Source organism: Propithecus coquereli, unplaced genomic scaffold, assembly GCF_000956105.1.
Source record: "Propithecus coquereli isolate 6110/MARCELLA unplaced genomic scaffold, Pcoq_1.0 Scaffold242, whole genome shotgun sequence".
Classification (NCBI taxonomy): Eukaryota; Metazoa; Chordata; class Mammalia; order Primates; family Indriidae; genus Propithecus; species Propithecus coquereli.
The window spans coordinates 3,525,789-3,544,017 of NW_012147975.1; the positions used below are offsets into that span (position 1 = coordinate 3,525,789).

At 59.2% G+C, this 18,229-nt stretch overlaps 1 protein-coding gene across 1 annotated transcript in view; it reads left to right on the plus strand.

The window, feature by feature from the left end:
* The first annotated feature begins 1,183 nt into the window (after positions 1-1,183).
* The window catches only part of PSD2 (pleckstrin and Sec7 domain containing 2), a 40,416-nt gene continuing 23,370 nt past the window's right edge, over positions 1,184-18,229 (plus strand). The window contains exons 1-3 of the mRNA XM_012646353.1: positions 1,184-1,334; positions 14,434-14,858; positions 17,698-18,147. Coding sequence (XP_012501807.1) covers positions 14,485-14,858; positions 17,698-18,147 — 824 coding nt within the window. The 5' untranslated portion in view covers positions 1,184-1,334; positions 14,434-14,484. The remainder of the gene's footprint in view (positions 1,335-14,433; positions 14,859-17,697; positions 18,148-18,229) is intronic.

An 18,229-nucleotide genomic window follows, 5' to 3' on the forward strand; every position in this document is an offset into this window, starting at 1 on the left:
TGCAAAGGTCTGGAGGTGGGAAGGAGCTGGGTGTGGTGAACAGCCCCTGGGGCTGGAATGGAAGGAGCGAGGTAGAAAGTAGTCTCCTGTGTCACCCTCCTGACTCTAACCTGATTTCCCTTCTCCCAGGGACCGGACCTGCTCACCCCCTCTCCCTCCCCAAGTTGCCTTAGCTCCCTGTGGGTGGCACTCTATTGCCTCTCTGAGAGGTGGAGTCTTGCTCTGCAGAAGCTTCACAGGCCGGAAGTTCTTCTTAACGTCTAGACCAGGTACAGTCTGGTCAACCCTCATCTTCAGAGTTACACACCTGGCCTGAGGGGAGGGCTTCAAGGTCATGACTAGCCTTGGGGGAGAGACCGTGGGGCAGGTGACTTGGGAGATGGTTTCCACAGCCGAGAGCACTCTCTCTCTCTGTCACCTTATAGCTGCCTCGTGTGGCTTCCTCTTGACCTGGCACTGGGACTTGCATCCTTGGCTGGACGCGCGCCTCACTTCCCACCTCCCTGTCGTCTTTCTCCTTTGTCCTTCTCTTCTCTCTTCTGCCCTCCTCCCCTCCAACTTTGTCTCAAACTCTCCTTCTCTCCCCTTTCCCGGGTCTGTCTGTCCCTCTGTCTCAGTAGGTCTCAAGGGCTCAGTCTCCCTCTCTCTCAGGACCTCCGCCTTGCCCCTGCCTCCCTGCTCCTCCCGAGTGTGGGTGTCCCTGGGCTTGTGCCTGGTGGGGTGGGGAGAGGGCAGGAGTCTTGCCACGAGGAAAGGACCCGCCCCCTCCAGCGCCTCCAGGACACCCGAGCAGGTCATGAGGACTCAGGGTCTGCGGCGGGAGGGTCCTGCCGAGGGGGCGCTGGTTGGGTCTGGCCTGGGGTTCGAGGACAGAGGGCCCCGGTGGGGCTAGGAGGGGGCGGAACCTCGCGGCGCTCCCCTCCCCCACTTTCTTAAAGGGCCCAGCTCCCGGCCCCGAGGGACAGGGCTGGTCGAACCCTCCCCGCCAGGGTTGGGGCATTAGGTGGAGCACTCCGTGCAGAGGCGCGGTGGGCGGGCCGGGCTGGGTGGCCGCTGTCACCTCCCCGCTCCGCGCACCCGCAGTCCCCCCCGCCCTTCCCCGCCCTTCCCGCTCCTCCCTCTCTCCTCCCTCCCCTTCTGTCGTTCCCTCCCTCCTGCCGTCCGTCCCCCCATCTCTGCTCAGCTTCTCCACAGCCGCGGTTCTGACACCTGAAGGGACAGAAGCGGGCACTGGGAGCTCCGACAGGCGGCGGCGGAGCCGGACGGTCAGTCCAGCACGGCCTCCGCATGGCCCCGCCGTGACAGGCTGGACCCAGCGGCTGGGACCAGGAGCGGTGAGTGGGGCCGCAGGGCCACCTTGTCCCTAGGGCCAGCGTGCTCCGGGACCCCGCCCCTCCCCTCTCGCAGCCAGCTGGGGGCCAGGAGAGGGTGCTGGGGGGGAGGGGGCGCATGGTGGGTGGCAGGCGCCTCCCTCCGCCCTCCGTGCCCGCTTGGGTCTGCTAACAAAGCTGCGTTTCGAGATCAATTCCGCGGCGGCTGGAGCATCCGAAGGATACGGTTGTCATGGAGATGGGGCCGAGCGAGGAAGCCCGGGATGGCAGGGTCTGGGCCAGGATGGGGCGCCACTGGAGAACCCCAGCCCAGCCTGCAGGGAGGGTCACTGCCGGCCAGCCCAATTGCCTCCTGGGCTCTGCCTCCTGATCCCCTCTCCCCCTTTTGTATAATCTGAGTGTATGTGTGCGTTGATGGGGTGCTAGTGGCAGCTTGGTGGCCGGGGGATCGGGGTGTTGGGTACCAGGGCCTGCTGGCAGCCACCTTCACGATGGAGCAGCTTTGAGGATTTATTTCTGTTTCCAGTTTCCCAACTTTGACAGCCAGGCTTGGTGGCCAGGCCTCCCTGGCTGCTGCTAGAGCAGGGGCTAGCATGGGGGCGTGGCAGGCAGCTGGCAGGGCCAAGGAGGCACATAATGGACGAGGCAGCAGCAAGGAGGGAGGGGTCCTTGAGGGCTGCTGGGGCTGGGTGGGGCAGGGAGTCCAGATGTGGGGACCACTCCGCCCAGCTGGCCCCTTCTAGGAGGAGGTAGTCAGACTCCTGCTGTTCCTGGAGGATTAGGGGCTCCCTGGAACGATAACCGGGGGCATTGCTTTTGCACAGGCCCAGGGGGCCACTGTCTCAAGCCCACCCTTTTGTCTTGGGGCCATCTTGGGGGGCCCGGGAAGAGAACTGGAGCAGAAGCACCAGTCACAATGGAAAGGGTCTAAGACTCCTGGCAGGCTCAGGATAAGCCAGGCTGAGCTTGATGGGGAACAGGGAGAGCGCTCAGGGTTTGTTCAGGGCAGATGGGCAGCCTGGGTCTGGGGAGAGGCATTTGGACTCTCCTGGCTCCCCTAGTTCCTTCTTCCAGACCCTGGAAACAAGAGCTGCTTACACTTGATCTCAGCCAAAAGGCTGAGAAACGTTAAGAGCTGCTTAGTGGGGGCTACTCAGGCAGCTCGAGTGGGTAAGGGGCACTGGGACTACCTCCATACCCAGCCCGGGCCCTGGATACGGTCATTCTTCCGCCCCCTCCCCTAGGGGAGGAACCTGCTTCCCAGGGAAGCTACAAGGTCTGTGACCTGGGATCTTTGAATCAGTAAAACCAACCAGCTGCCCCCGCTGCCCTCCTCCTGTCTCTGGAGGAGACACCTGCCCTCCCGACAGCTCCCAGTATGTGGTGGGAGGCAGTGGCTTTTGAGTGAGGCCATTGATGTTTGGTCCTGGTGGAAACACGGCAGGTCCCTAGGGTTTGGCCAGAACCCCCAGAGGGTTCCTACACATTGGGGTCAGTAGGTGGGTGGTGGCTCAACTGAAGGTAGACGGATGACTGGGATGTCCTTGGAAGGCCTTCCCCACTGGTGCCTCTTGCAAACTGAAGTCTCAGTGCTTGGGTGATTTGCACCCTGTAGCCCCACAGGTGCCCTGGGCCAGGCTGAGAGGTCTCCCTCCTCGGCTTGTCTTGATCTGATGGCTATGCGCTGCATGTTCCCCAAGAAGACCTGAACAATAGTGCCACCCAGGGTCCCTCCTGAAGGCAGGGAGCAAAAGTGGCTGGAAAGAGTGACTTTCTGCTCTTACAGGACTGAGAGAGAGAGGACGGCTGGGGAGGTATGACCTCACGCAGCTTCCATACATTAAGCACCACCACTGTGCTAAGTACTCTCATACACAAAGCAGCCTTCAGAGGGAGGCGCTACCATCATTCTTATTTTGTGGTTGAGGATATTGAAGCTCAGGGAGAAGTTGCTTGTTCAAAGGCACCTGGTTAGTAAGTGGCAGAGTCAGGATTTGCACCTGGGCAGATACTCAGATCTGTGTCCCCAACCTCATCATCTTCTCCCCTGGAAATACAACTTAGCAGGGAGGTGAGACTGAGTGTCTCTCCATCTGGAAAAGGGGGTGACCTCGGGGGAAACTGAGGCACTAAACTGGGGTCTCCTAGGGAGGTGGGATCAAGGCATTCCCATTCCGGACGTTGGCTTGCAGGAGAGCAACACTGCCTCTCGCGACAGACGATGCTCTAGACCTCCTTTGCCAGATGGTCTTTTCCAGGAAAATCTGTTTTGAGCGGCATCTTATGTCTGGGACTCCATATTTAGCCTGGCTCCTTGAACAGGAGGATACACTCAGGCTGTTGCCCCTTGAGGGGTGTTTGGGGGGTGGGGTGGGCCTGGAGCCAGACCTGGCTCCTTGCCACAGCTCAGCAGGGACTGAGGGCTGCCCTGCTGCTCTCCCTTGGGACTGGCTGTTTCCCTCATCTCCCTAGTGCGTGGCTGTGCGCACAGGTGAGTCTGCTGCCTTGGGGGTCTGGCCCCCTTAGGTGGCGAGCCTAGGGCAGGCCCCCAGCCCAGCTTGCTGCAGGTTTGTGGGCCACTCAGAGAAAGGGATGTCTTCTCCTCTGACTCCCCTCTTTGAAGTGTCTCCCTCCGCTCCCTTCCTTCTCCCACCTAACTTTTTATCTTGTCAAACCCCGTAGTATGACGAACACCCACCTATATGCTCTTAACCCAGAGACCTACATTTGCCAATTGTTAACGTTTTGCCACATTTCTCTCTCTCTCTGTCAACCTTTTGAAAGTAAGTTGCCGACATTATAACACTCCACTGCTAAATGCTTCAGCATGAATTTCCCGAGACAAGGACATTTTTCTATTAATACAAAACGACCGTACTGTTATACCTGAAAAATTTAGTAATGACCTAATGTGTTAGTCCGTATCAACATTTCTCTATTTGTTCCAGTAATGTCCTTTATAGCTGTTTTTAGAAAAAATTTCAATCAAGGAGCATATATCACATTTAGTTATTGTCTCTTTAGTCTCTTTTAATCTGAATTTATCCCTGCTTTAAACATTTTTTTATGACGTTGCCAGTCTTGAAGGCTTGTGGAATGTCCCACATTCTGCATTTGTCTTATAGCTTGCTCATGATTAGGTTCAGCTTAAACATTTTTGGGCAAGAACATTCCATAGGTGATGTCATGTCCTTCTCAGGGTGTCACATCAGGAGGCACATGTTATTGGCTTGTCCTGTGGTAGGTGGTGCTGTTATGTCGCTTGGCTGAGAGATCGGGGCATTCCTTTTGTTTAAATCCTGTCCCCCGCCTCCCCCCCACCATTCCCTACTTCCAGAAGCTTCACCCACCACCACACACCAGATCAGCAAAACTGACCGAACCCTACTTCAGGTCAGACCCTGGAGGCTGGAGACCAAACAGGCATTGATGGGGCCTGTAGGGGGTGCGCCACAGCTCGGGCAGGTGCTGTTGCAGGGAGAGAGGGGCCCAGAGAGCGTAGTGAGGGGTGCAGCGAGGGGGAGGGCATGGGGGTGCTGAGGAGCTGGCCTTTCCCCCAAGGGCATGGGGAGCCTCTGAAGGGTTTTAAAGAGGGGAAGGAGGGCACTTTCGAGGCACTGCAGGGAGGATAGAGTAGGACTGGCTGGGCATGTGGAAGAGAGACCACTCAGGAGGCCGTGGCGCGTCCAGCACAAGGCGCCGGGAACTGGGGTCAGTAAGGGAGGTGAGGTAGGGGAGAGAGGGAGTTGGGGGCTGCACGTGGGGCACGTGTAGACGGAATGGAGTTGGGAATGGAGTTGCGTGGTTTGGTGGCCCTGCTGGGACGGGGCTGTTGCCCGTGGAGAATGGAGGGGAGGGGATGGAGTCAGGAGAGACCTAGGAGGCAGAATGGGCGGCCCTTGTGTCTGACTAAAGACGGGAGAGTGGGAAGGCAGAGCTTGCGCAGTGGCTCGGGGAGGGTGGCGGAGGACGCGGGTTTGCATGCGTGAGGTCTGAGGTGCTTTCCGGGTCGGAGGAACCGTGTCCGGGAAGCTCATTTCCCCAGGTGTGGGTGGTCACCTGTGGCCACTTCCCAGAAGCTCGTTGTGAGACCAGAGCAGAGAAAGGGCCACACAGCCCACGGCAGGGAATGAGGACGCAGGCACCAGCAGGGAGGGGCCCGAGCAGGATGAAACAGGCAGGATAATCCCTCCCTCGCAGCCCCCGACTCCCTTACCTCATTCTGCCTCTTCACGCGCGGTCAAATGCCGCGCCGGCCTGCTCCAGGCCTGCTCCAGGCCTGCACCTGTGCGGCAGAATGCGGCTGCGAGAAACCACTACCCTGACTGCTCTCACGCCAAGTCCCACCCTGGGAACTTCAGGTGGGTCCCAATAACGTCCAGCAGTCACAGCACCGGTCCTGAGCCCGCCACCTGCCCCCATGCTGGGTGACTCTTTCATACTTGCTCATCTACCCGCAAGCCCCAGCCTCTCTCGTCCCTTCCTCCCTGCCAGCTGCCAGCCTTTGAGAAGGTGGACGCAGTCAGAACTTCCCCAGCCCCCAGAGCCACGCTCATGCATCTACCAGCCTCTGCACCCCCTGCCCTGCTTCCTCCTGTCCCTGTGGGTGAAGTGTCTCTGCTCTCGGTTAAGGCCACTCCTCTGCTCACGCGTTAGATCCTGCCCCTTCGTGCATCGCTGCCTCCCCTCTGCTAGATCACTGTTCTCCCGCAGCTGCCGGTGCGCCTCTCCGCCCTGTACAGCGAAACTCCCCAGCAGGGTTGTCGGAGACGCACCGTCTCCATGTCCTCTCCTCCCACTCTCGGATTGGGCTTTCACCCCCTCCCCTCCACTGACCACTCTTCTCAAGGTCACCAGGAAACTCCCTGTTGCCACAACCAATGGCCAATTCGCAGCCTCACCTGCAGCATTTGACACATTCAGTCTCCTTCTTCCTTGAAATACTTTCCTCGACGTCCAGGACACCCATTCTCCTGTTCTCCTCCCCCCGTGGGTTGTTCCATCTCAGCCTCCTCTGCCGGTGCCTCTTCTCCCCCTGCCTCTGGACACCAGATTCCCCAGGACCCAGCCCTGCGTGAACACCCTTCCCCGTCTACACTCCATGCTGATCGCGTCCAGTCCTGGGCTTGAAGTACTGCCTGCGTGCTTCCAGCCCCCAAGTTTAAATCCCAAGTCTCAATTTGTCTCCTGAGTGCTAACAGCCTCCCCAGCGTCTCAACTTTCATGGCTCCTGGATGCCTCGAGCTCAACTTGTCCAAAGCTGAGCTCCGGATCTCTCCCCCACATCTGCCCTACCCAGGCTTCCCCGTCCCAGGAGTGGCAACTTGTCCTTCTTGCTCAGGGCCCAAGTGTTGGTGTCATTCTTGACTCCCCTCTTTCTCTCCTGCCCATCAAGGGGGGAGACTTTACCAGTGCCCGGGTCTCCCTTCAGTGGCCACGGGTGGGAGAGCAGGCGGTAGTGGAACGGCCCGCACAGCGCTTTCGCTCCTGCTCACTTTCTACCACGTGCCGCTGTGTTCCCACCAAGGAGGACACAACCCTTGTCAGACCTGAGCTGAAGTCCTAAAGCAGAGAAGGGAGAGGATGGGGAAGAGGAAGGAGGGAGGGAGGGAGGGGAAGACTCAGCAAGGGAGGGGGCGAGAGCAGCTACACAGACAGAGCTGGCAGAGACAGCCGGGGGAAGGTCACGGGGGAGGGGGCAGACAGGGAGAGGGCTTGGGGGTACGGATAGAGAATGTGGGGACCTGGGCTGTGGGTTATGTGAAAATTAGGCAGAGAGAAGGGAGGATGGAATGTCTTGGTTTCTCTCTCGGCTGCTGAAGCAGACCACGGAAAACCGCTCAGAGACTGAGCTCTCCTGGCTCCCTTGGGCCTGCCCTGCCCAGGCGCTGTAGCCGAGGCAGCGCTGGCCGGGAGCACTTGCACTTGGTCATTCCACTGTAGCTCTCAGGATGCGACTCTCAGCCCCCGGGCGCATGGCTCAAATGTGGGCTCCAGAAGCCAGGTGAGTCCCCGCGCCCCAAGGCAGAGCATGGGTCAGTCTGGCAGCGGACCCCCTTAACCAGCACTGCCTGGTCCTCTGTGGTTCCACAAAACTGAGTGTTCACCCTGTGGGGAAGTCAGCTGGGGGCAGAGTCACCAGCTATAAACATGATTTGGGATTTGACAGCAGACATTGTGGATTTCATTTGTTAAGGGAGCTCCAACCGAGCATGCAGATGTAGGCAAATGATAAGCAAATGAGGATGCCGATTGGCTGGGGGGGTTGGGGAGAGAAGCAAGCTGGGAGATGTCCAGGAATGACCTTTGTGGAGTGAGGCCCAAGGGCCCCTGAGAATCCCAGCAGGCTGTGGGGCACATGCAGATAAGATGCAAATGTGCATCCAGCCTTGGGGACCTCTGTCTGCCCAACCATGAGCAAAGAGAGGCCTTTCAGACCCCCACAACCCAAGGCAAAGGCTGGTTTTCTGGTGGCCAAATTGAGAGAAGGAAAGCAGGGGGTGCTTGGCTTGTTTGTACCCCCAAATTGGCACCACCTGAAGCGGGTGGGCACCCTTAAGGGAGGCCCGGGTTCCTGGCCCTTGTCGCACACCTGGTGTAGCTCTTGTGACTTGAGATGGAAAGATAGGCATGAGCCTGGCCTTGGGTGGGAGCGTTGGGGGCGCCAGGACGGTAGGGTCCTCAGCCTCCTTGAGAAAGGGAAGGGGTGCCCTCTCTGACCCCACAGAAGTCTCATCTGCCTCCACCCTCAGCCTCTGAAGCCCCAGCCTCAGAACCCGCTCTGACAGCTGTTAAGGACAAATGTCCGCTGGGCGCCCACTGAATGACCTGTGCTGTGTGCTGCTCTCCGGGGCATCCCACCCCTGGGGGTAGTCAGCAGGGTCCCCTGCAGCCCTGACGGTTCTGGGAGGCAGCAGGCGCCACCCTTCCCTGAGCACCACACACACGCCGTCTCCTTTGGTCCACACAGCAGCCCCGAGAGGCACATGTTGGCAGCGCCCCCTGTTTTGCAGAGGAGCACACTGAGGCTCAGACAGGTGGGCAGTTTTTCCAAGGTCACACAGCTTGTGGGTAGCAGAGCTGGGATTCGAAGCCAGGTCTTTCTGACTGCGCAGTTAGGGTGCTGACCCACTGTCCTGGACTGTCCCAGTCTGAGGCACTCGTTGCTGCACAGAGTCCAAGCTGGGAAGGCCATGTGGGCTAGGAAGGTTTAGGGCCACTTTGGGGTGTGGAATTGGGGAAGGTCCCAAGGCTCCTGGGTGGACATCCCTTCCACATTGTCCTGGGCAGTTGGGACGTTGAGGAGGCTGACCTGGGCCTAGGGAGGGGGCCTGGAGCTCGGGGACGACAGGAAGATCGTGACCTCCAGGCCCCTTGGCTGGCAGAGGCTGTAGGGGAGCATGGGGAGCTGTGTGACCTGGGGGCCCGATTGAGGGGTCTTCACGGCAGCTCCCTGCTGCCTATGCTGCCAGTGGCAGATTCCCATGGAGGTCTGGGGTGCCCCAGGCCAGCCTAGGCCCCCAGTGGTGTGGGGCACAGCTGGCGAGGGTCTATTCTGAGCACTTCCTGCAAGCCAGCCATTGGCATCCATCCTTTTGTTTAAGTGTCCATGTGTATGCATGCATGCACGCGTGTGTGTGAAGATCCCAGCCCATGTGCTAAAATCTGGTGAGCTAGGGAGCCAGGCAGTGCAGGAGGAATTTGGGGGAAGGGCTGTGGGCCAATGAGGTGTTCAGGGTAGGCTCCCAGGGCACAGAGAATAGGTCCAGCAATGAAAAGTTTCTAGCTTTCTTTGCCAAGGAGCCCTTGTGGAACTCTCTCCAAGTGTCCAGTGTCAGAGTCCTTGGGGATTGTCCAGGTTGGGGTTCATGCCCAGGGCCCATGGATGGGCGTTAGGGGTCTGTGAGCCTCCCCAAATATACTCCAAATAAGCATGTGTGTGAGAGTCTGTGGGGCAGGGTGCACAGCTCCATCAGATACACAAAGAGGTCCAAGGCTAGGAACTGGTTAGGAATCTCTGGTGCATGTGGGGACATGGAGCCGAGAGGCTTCCGTTTGCCCGAGCTGCCCTAGCCCACTGGAGGCAAAACCTGCGGGTCCTGGATCCTAGCCCACTCCCTGAGACAGCTGTGGTCTCAGCCTGGCCACCACACTGACATTCCAGAACAATTTTCTCTGATCCCAGTCCCTTCTACATACCCTGCCTGGGCTCTAAGCACCCCTGGACATTCCAAGGCTTAGACTTTGCCTGTTGCCGGTGGTGCTCAGCACCGTGCCCTGTCCCCACTCTGCCTACCGTGCCCCCACTTCCCTCAAGGAGGCCTGTGCTCCCCATCCTGTCCCACACCCACCCAGCCCCTGCTGCCGCTGTGTGTTGGTGTGGTCAGTGTAGTGCCCGTCTTCCCCACCCTCCAGCCCAGCTTGGAGCTCTGGGTTGTCCCTTCCCTGTCCCCTGGCTTCTCCCAAAGCAGAATGGTTTTGGCCCTGGATGCCCAGTGATGTAGGTCTAGCTGCCCTTAACCTTGCTCCTAGGCCTGCAACTCCTCATCTCCGCCTCACCACTCAGAGAGATACCCTGAGAGTGGCTGTCCCATTCCCCACGTGTCTGAGTGTGCGCACGTGTGTGCATGCATGTGTCTGAGTGTGCATGCATGCCTGTGTGCCTGTGTCTATGTTCATGCACGTGCCTGAGTGTGTGCATGTGCATGCATGCATGTGTACATGTGTCTGAGTGTGTGCACGTGCATGTGTGCATGTGTCTGAGAGTGTGCATGTGCATATGTGCATGTGTACATGTGTCTGCATGTGTGCATGTGTCTGAGTATGCATGTGTCTGAGTATGCATGTGTGCATGCACCACAAATGCCTGCATCCTGTGCTTGCTCGCAGGTCCCTGCACCCATGCACTCACCCCTGCGTCTTGTAGAGCATGTGGCCCCTGGAGCCCTCCCTGCTGGGCCCCCACCTCCAGCCCTGTTCTTGGGCTACCTACAGTCCCCGGCTTGGATTCCAGCATGGAGGGGACCGTACGATTATCCCTATGACAGCTTGGCTTCCCAAGCAGAATCTCAGCCTTGCTGCTTTCCAGCTTTGTGACTCTGGGCATGTTCCTCGACCTCTCTTAACCTCTGCCAAAAATGGGGATGATGATAATAGGTCATTCATGCAGCAGACATTTAAAAGTGCCCACTGTGTGCCAGGCATTGCACTGGGCTCTGGGGAGACAGCCATGAACACGACGTAGTCCCCACCCGCACTGAGCTTACAGCCTAGTGGGGGAGATGCAGGAGGTAAGTACACAACAGAAAGGAGAGTTTCGGTCTGCTTGGTGCCGGGATGCTCTGTGGAGGGTGTGGAGAGTGTGGTGACCAGAAAGGGCCTCTCTGAGGAGCTAGCATTGGAGTTGAGCCTCGAATGGCAGCAGAGGCAATCTTTTAAAGATCTAGGGAAAGAGCATTCTAGGACAAGGGTACAGCTGGTGCAAAGGCCCTGAGGTGGGAATGAGCTCAGGGAGCAGAAAGAAGGCCAATGTGGCTGAAGAGGGAGGGCTGGGGAGAGGGCGGCAGAACAGCTTTGCAGGCAGGGCCTTTTCAGGCCATGCTGGGGAGACGGATTCTAATCTAAGGGCGGTGGGAATCATTACGGGGTTATGAGTGAGCGAGGGAGGTCATGTAATTTGCGTTTTCACAGCTCACTCCAGCTGCCACACGGAGGGTGGGGAGGGGACAGGGTTGTCTTAGGAGCAGCTGAACCCCAGAAAGTGCTTGGCTCGGCAGTCGGCCCCGGTCCAGCCAGGGGTCCGCTATCATCATGGTCCCCATCTCAGCTAGTGCCAAAAAAGAGGCAGTTGAGCCCAGGGTCATCCCAGGGGCCGTGGGCGGTGGGAGCCCTGCCTGCTGAGGGGCCCAGATCAGGCCGAGAGAGGCTGCAGGGGATCTCGGCCACTGCCAGCCTGTCATTTGCAGGCATCTCCTTGGGATGGGAGCCCAGTGGCCCTGCTGCTCCCCTGGCCCCTGCTCCTGCCGGTAGGTGGGCAGGCTCACTGCTTTGGGCCAATTCTCCTGGTTGAGAATTTGGGCCCATGATCTCATGGGAGGGCCTGACAGGGGGCCTGGGAAACTGGGAGCTCATCCTGCATCTCCAGCCCATCTAGCTGCAGAGGGAGCTACTCACTGTGTGACCTCAGGCAAAGCCTTTTCGGGTTCTGTGCCTCAGTCTCCCCATTTGTCAAATATGGTGGTGGAAAAAGTGGAGCATTAGCTGCCTTTCATCCTTGACCTCTATAAGGAGTTTGCCCTTCCTTAGATCTCAGCTCTGTCAGCATCCATGACCTTAAGTGTCTCACCAGCCCCAGAGGAGAACAGAGGTGATGCTCCCATTCTACAGATGGGTTCACAAAGGCCAGAGATCTTTGCAATGATGAGTCCCAGGGCACCTAGATTAAGGACCTAAAGTGAGGACTTGGGGCATTGTTTTATACTTCTGCCCTAAAGCTACTCCTCTATGTACCCCTCCCTTGGACTCAGCAAGAGCAGGGGTCCTGGCTCAGCTATTTCTGGGCCCAGTTGGCCCTCAGCCCAGGCAGGGACTCTGGGCCCCCCACCCAGAGTAGAGCTCAATGCTGCCCTTTGTTTGCCTACCCCCAGAAAGCAAGGACACGGCCCAGTGCCCAGTGTTGGCAGAACTGCCACCCCACTCCCAGCTGTAGGAGGACATGGCGGGGCAGGTAGGGCTGGAGCTAGCCTGAGGCAGCTGCTGGAAGTTGGGGTGGTAGTGGAGGGGTCTCCCAAGAGGTCTTCGGTTTGTACACAGTCCTGGCTTTGAGGCTGGTGTAGATGGAGCATCAAATGAAGCCACTTCATATCAAGTGAAGCCATCTCAAATCTCAGGCTTCACTGGGGGTTAAGGCAGAGCTCTGACCAAGGAGGCTCCCCACCCTGCCAGGCTCACCCTCTAGGCACGGCTGTGGGAGCCTGAGGCGTCCCGGTGGCGTCCAGCTGAAAGCCTGTGCCCCAGCGCCAGCGCTCATAGAAAGCAGGTCAGAGCACTGGAACTCAGGCAGCAGGCCAAAAGGCCCCCCCTTTCTTTTCTAAATGTCCCTCCCCAGGAGTCTCAGCTGAGGAGGTGACCTCTTGTTCTCCCTCTTCTGAGTACACAACCGGAGGGAACAGATTGAAATAGCAACGGCAGCAGCGGGGATTTAGGGCAGTGCAGAAAGAATCCCTCACTCAGTGCTGAACCCCTAGGGGTCCCCGGTGTCCTAGGATCGGGGCCCAGATATTCTAGAGCCTGGGCTTTTTTCTTGTTAAGTAAAATCTTACTCTCATGCAGCAGTCAAAGCTCTGGCAGGTGATGATCTGGGTGGGTGGGCAGAGTCCAGGTCTCTCTGTCCTGCCCTTTTTTCTTTCACTCCCTGTTTGAAAACCCAGGTTACACGAATCGTAGCTGGCCTGGTGGCCAAACCCCTCAAGGGCCCAGAATTCCCAGAGAAATAGACCCACCTTGCTCTCCAGGATCGTCTTCCCTGAGTGGAAGTTCTTCCTGTAGTCTAACTCAGGGTTTCCCATGCTTGCCCCATTATAAGAATAACAGATTACCATAGCCCTTCTCTGTAGATTCTGCAGGTCTGGTGTCGGCCTGGTGATCTGCATTTTGACAGGTCCCTCAGGGGATATTTATGACTCGGCAGGTGCAGGAAGTTTGGGTCTCGCTCAAATGCCTGTTGCTGCTGCACCTGCAGCTTGTTCTGCTGCAGCCCGGAAGGCTGATCAGTCTTTCTTCTCCCCCTGTCCTGGGCCCCAGCACTCCTCCTCCAGGGCAGAGTGGGGGTCTAGGGGCAGCCAAGGCTCAAAGAGGGGAGGAAAGAAGTGGCCCAGACAGAACTGGGAGAAATGCCCGGGATTCCTGATTCTCTGTAGCTCCCCAGGGCGTCTGGAGGGGCTGGTCTGTGTCCCCATTGGCAGAGGTCACGGTGGGAGGGGGGATAGCCTAGGCTAGGTGGGGCCAGGGGCAGAGAGGGGAGGAGGGGAGAGCCGGGACACAGCCCACTACATGTTACATCTGCCCTCCCTGTTGGGATCAGGTTGGGCAGGAGGCCTCTGGGAAATGCGGGTTGGTCCTGATCCATTTTAAACAGGGGCGGGGGTGGAGATGATGGGTAAAGTGGGTCTCCTCGTTTTACAGAAGAGAAACAGACCCAGAGGAGAGTGGGCTGGCCTGGACCCACATGTGGTCCCAGGGTTGGGCAGAGCGGGGCCTGACTCCCCTTCCAGTGCTCTCCCCAGAGTGCCCTTGGTAGCCCCCTCGTGAGTCCGTCCTGAGGCTGAGCAAGCTCTAGTGGGGGTCCGGGAGTGGAGGGGAACCCCAGGCCCCCTCCTCCTTCCTCCTGGCACAGCCAGGGCACTGGGCGCTGGGTGCGGCGGAGGCAGCCTGGACTTGCTGGGAGGCTCCCGGGCGGCACCGCGCCCGCCCAGCACCCTGGACAGCGCCGCGCGCTGGGCCTCCTGACAGCCGTCTACGGGCTTCCCTTTGGCTTCTCTGGTTGGGGGGGCTGCTCTGAGAAAGCTGCTCTTCTGTTGTCTTCCTTGCCTCCTCTCTTAACTCCCCCTTAAAGGCAGCCCCAAGCCCAGTTCCCCTCATTAACCACAAAGATTCACTCAACTCTGGCTCCCGGAGCCAGGGCGAGAGGACATGGGACGAGGCCGGCCGGCTGGCTGCTGGCAGCCTGCGGCCGTCTCCATCGCTCACCAGCGGGAATGGAGGGGCCTGCAGGGGGCGCTGGACCCTTCCCCAGTTCCTCCCTGCCTGGATCTTCCCCAGAGGGCTTTGGTGCATTCTGGAGGGCACAGCAGAGACACAAGAGGTAACAGCGAAGGCAGGGACTGGGCATAAGGGGCTGGCTGGGGTCAGGGGAGGCGAGGGGCCTGGCCTGGCAGGGCAGCGAGGGGGCTGGAACCCGGACTCCAGCCGAAGTGTCTGCGGAGATCATCTCGGCCATCCTGCTGCTCCCAGGCGGGCTGTTCTAGGGCTGGCTCTGCTGGGCTGTAGACCCCCAGCCCCTGCCCTGGCTGACCGAGCCCTCCATCTCTCCCTCTGCTGCCAGGTCTGGTGGAGTCCCAGGAGCAGCCAGGAAGGGGTCGACGCAGTGGCTGCCATGGACGAGGATCAGCTCCCCTCTGCACTGCCTGAGGAAGGTGGTGCTGCCTGGGACCCCAGCCTGGAGCCTGAGGAGGAGCCCGGGGTCCAGAGCGGAGCAGCAACTGGCGAGGGCCTGGGCAGCAGCCTCGGCAGCCCAGGGCACGAGCAAAGGGGCACGCTGGTGGGCGCCGAGGAACCCACAAAGGAGCAGGATGTGGCCCTCCATGGCCTCAGCCTTGGCCTCTCTCTCACCAATGGCCTCGTCCTGGGGCCAGACTCGAACATTCTGGAAGATTCAACAGATCCCAGGCCCTGGAGGACTGGTGGATTGGCAGAGGGGGACGATGCCCCCAGGAGCCTCTGTTCAGACCCTGAGGACCCTCAACTGGGGTAAGTGGGAGGGAGCTCACCAATGCTCCGTTGCCAATGGGCCTGGGCCTGGCCACTGAGTCTCTCTGAGTCTCATTTTTCTCAGACATGAAGTGGGGATTTCAAGTCCCTATTTTGCCCAGCTTCAGGGTGTTTTGGGAGGCTAGAGCCACGAGAGGGAATTCAAAGGCTAGCAGGCTTGCTGTGCCCCCAGCCCTCAGCTCCCCAAACCACCACGGGCTGTTTCTGTGTGGGCTTCGAGCGCTGCACTGCCTGTCTCCCGGGCTGGGCGATAGAGTCCTTTTAACAGGCCTTGATGTGAAAGGTCATCTGGTCCATTCCTCCGCCTCCTGGAGATGAGAATCTCCCAATCCTGCAGCTGACTCCAGGAAAGCAGGCTTTGCGGGTTAATCCCTCTCACCCGAGGTTGCCACCGGGAAGTGCCACCAGGAATCTCACTTCCGTCCTACTTACTAGAGTTACAGCCTCATTTCTATCTTCCTCAGCAGGCTTGGGAGAGACCTGGAGTCTTGGGGGGCCAGTTGGACAAGGAGGGTGGAGATGGGCAGTGGGATGTCTAGAAGGTTCCAGGCTGGGCTGAGCAAAGGAAGCTTTTAGAAATCTGAGTGTGTGCAGCCACAGGCCCTGACTTGAACAGGCAAATGTGTGGGAAGCGTGTAGTGTGCGTGGAGGGCATGCATGCGTGTGCCTGGCCTGCACATTGGCGTGTGCGCAACATGTGTGGGCATGTTAGTGTGTGTGTGGGTGTATCGTTGTGGGTGGGGGTGTTGGTGTATGCCTGGCCTGGGCATCTGTGGGCGCGCATGTGGGTGTGTACGTGCTGTGTAGGGATAAATGTCTCTAGGTCTGTGTGGGTAGGAACGTGAGTACGTGGGGTTGGTCCCTCTAGCACTGGGTGTGCCATGGCCATAAGAAAGTTTCCATCCGTGCAGGGGCTAGGGTGGCCCCTGGCTGGCAGGAGGGTGGGGGCAGGGGCTGGGCTTCTTAGAGCACACCGTTCCTCTTTAGGTGGCATGTTTACATCCTCTTTAGGATGGCCGAGGGTGGGAACAGACAGAGCTTTGGAGATGGGGATGATTGTCGTCAAGCCCCTGCCAGGGCCACCCTCAGATCCGCTCCGTTGCATGAGGGGGTAAGAGATGGGGGTTCCATTCATGGCACTGACAATGGGCTGAGAGCCTCCCAAGGGCAAGGCTGTCTTGTTTGGATGTCTCTATACCCAGCACAGACCTGGCAGAGGTGTCTTTGCTGGGCAGACTTTGGATGTTTGCCCGGGGGGCCAGGTGATCCTTCTCTTCCCTCTCCTCCTCTTGGAGGTCAGCAGAGGCAGCTTCCACCTTAGCCCCTGCCAGGCCTCCTGCCACCTTTTAGGAGTCTGCCCTCCTCCCCACTTTGGTCCTTGGCAGGAGAGCACCCAAGGAGGCTGCAGTCACTTCTGCTGGGGCTGGGGCGGAGGTGGCTCCTCTAGGAAGCACACTGGCTCGAGTCTTAGGCTCGAATCTTGAGGGGAAGGGGCACTTCCCAGTCCTCCCCTAGGCAGCAGGTGCTGGGGGAAAAGCAGGGTGTAGCCAGATCCCGGGAGAGGCTGAAGTGGAGGGAGGGGTGCACTTCCTTGCAAATGGCAGGCCTTGATTTATCTGAAATGGGCTGGCTCAGCCTGCTGCGCTCTCTCTCTGTTTCTGTCTCTGTCTTTCTTGCTCTCTCCTTATCTCTCTCACTCTCTGTCTCTGTGCTGCTCTCTGTATCTCTTTTCCCTGTCTCTTTCTTGCCCCCCTCTCTCGGTCTCACCCTCTTGGTCTCTCCCCTTCCTTCCCCACGTACCTGCTCCTCTCCGCAGCGGATGCCTCGGTTCCTCTGTGTGCACTGCTCCATTCCACGTGCCGGGGGTGCACAGATGACCAAACCCTGCAGAAATCTCTGCCCTCACGGGCTCCAGTGGGGAGACGGACAATAATAAAATAACAAATGATTATGCAGTGCGCTGGAAGGGACAAGTGCTTTGAAAAAAACAAAGCAGGAAAAAGGGGCTGGGGTCCTGGGGGGCAGGTCACAGTTGTAGGTGGGAGGTCAGGGCTGACCTCTGAGACAGGGATGTGGAAAGAAGGGGGCCTTGGCTCAGGGAAGAGCACTCTGGGCAGAGGGAATAGCCGGGTCAAAGGCCTCTGTGGGTCCTGCGAGGGCTTGGGAAGCGTGGTGGGCGTGGCTGGCGAGCACATGGTCGTCACCCCGTGCATCGCCGTGCGAGATTCCTGAGCACGCACCGTGTGCTGGGTGCTGCCTGGCCTTACAGGGGTTTTGCCCTGGGGCTAGAGAGCATACGGTAAACAAAATTGATTCGAACAGAGTGGTACGTGCCGGTGAGGGCTGGGGAGGCGGCCAGCATGGTGTGGGCCTGCCTCCCTTGGTCTCCCTGAGGAGGGGACATTCAGGCAGGACTTGAGAGCTAAGAACCTCCGAGGTTGTGGGAACAGTGAAGTTATGACCCAGCGTGACACTAGCTGTGATCAGGAGATGCCCACACCGCTCCGGGAGCCCAGAGGGAGGGGCTGGGGGAAGCGGCCTCACGTGTGTTCATTTGGACAGATATCTGATGCCTACCGTGGGCCGGGCCCTGGGCCGGGCACTGGGGGACAGGGAACATGTCTGCTCTTTTCACTGTGTATCCCCAGCCCAGTATCTGGCACCTTGTGCCCAGGATGTCTGAAGGAATAAATAAGTAGGACACAGTTCTCACCTGCTCTCTGCCCCCAGCAAGCTCTCAGACCCAGACTGGCGCAGTCCCCGGCAGCTGTATGGGAGACACTTGGCGGGATGGTGACCGGCTCCTTGCATCCCACAGGCTGGGTGGTCCCGGGGAGCCAGATGTGCGGGACGGCTTCAGTGCCACGTTTGAGAAGATTCTGGAGTCAGAGCTGCTGCGGGGCACCCAGTACAGCAGCCTCGACTCCCTAGACGTGCTGAGCCTCACGGACGAGAGCGACAGCTGCGTCAGCTTCGAGGCCCCCCTCACGCCGCTCATCCAGCAGCGGGCCCGTGACAGCCCTGAGCCAGGGGCTGGGTTGGGCATTGGGGACATGGGCTCCGAGGGGGACATGGGGGCAGCGGGTGGCGACGGGGAGCTGGGCAGCCCCCTGCGGCGCTCCATCTCCAGCAGCCGCTCAGAGAATGTCCTGAGTCGCCTGTCTCTCACGGCCATGCCCAATGGATTCCACGAAGAGGGACCCCGGAGCCCAGGTGGGGACGAGGACGACGACGACGAGGATACGGACAAGTTGCTGAACTCAGCCAGGTGAGGCAGGGCCCAGGCTGGGAGCTGGGAGAACCACTGCGCAGGTGGGAAACTGAGGCCCAGAGGAGGCAGAGCCAGTTAG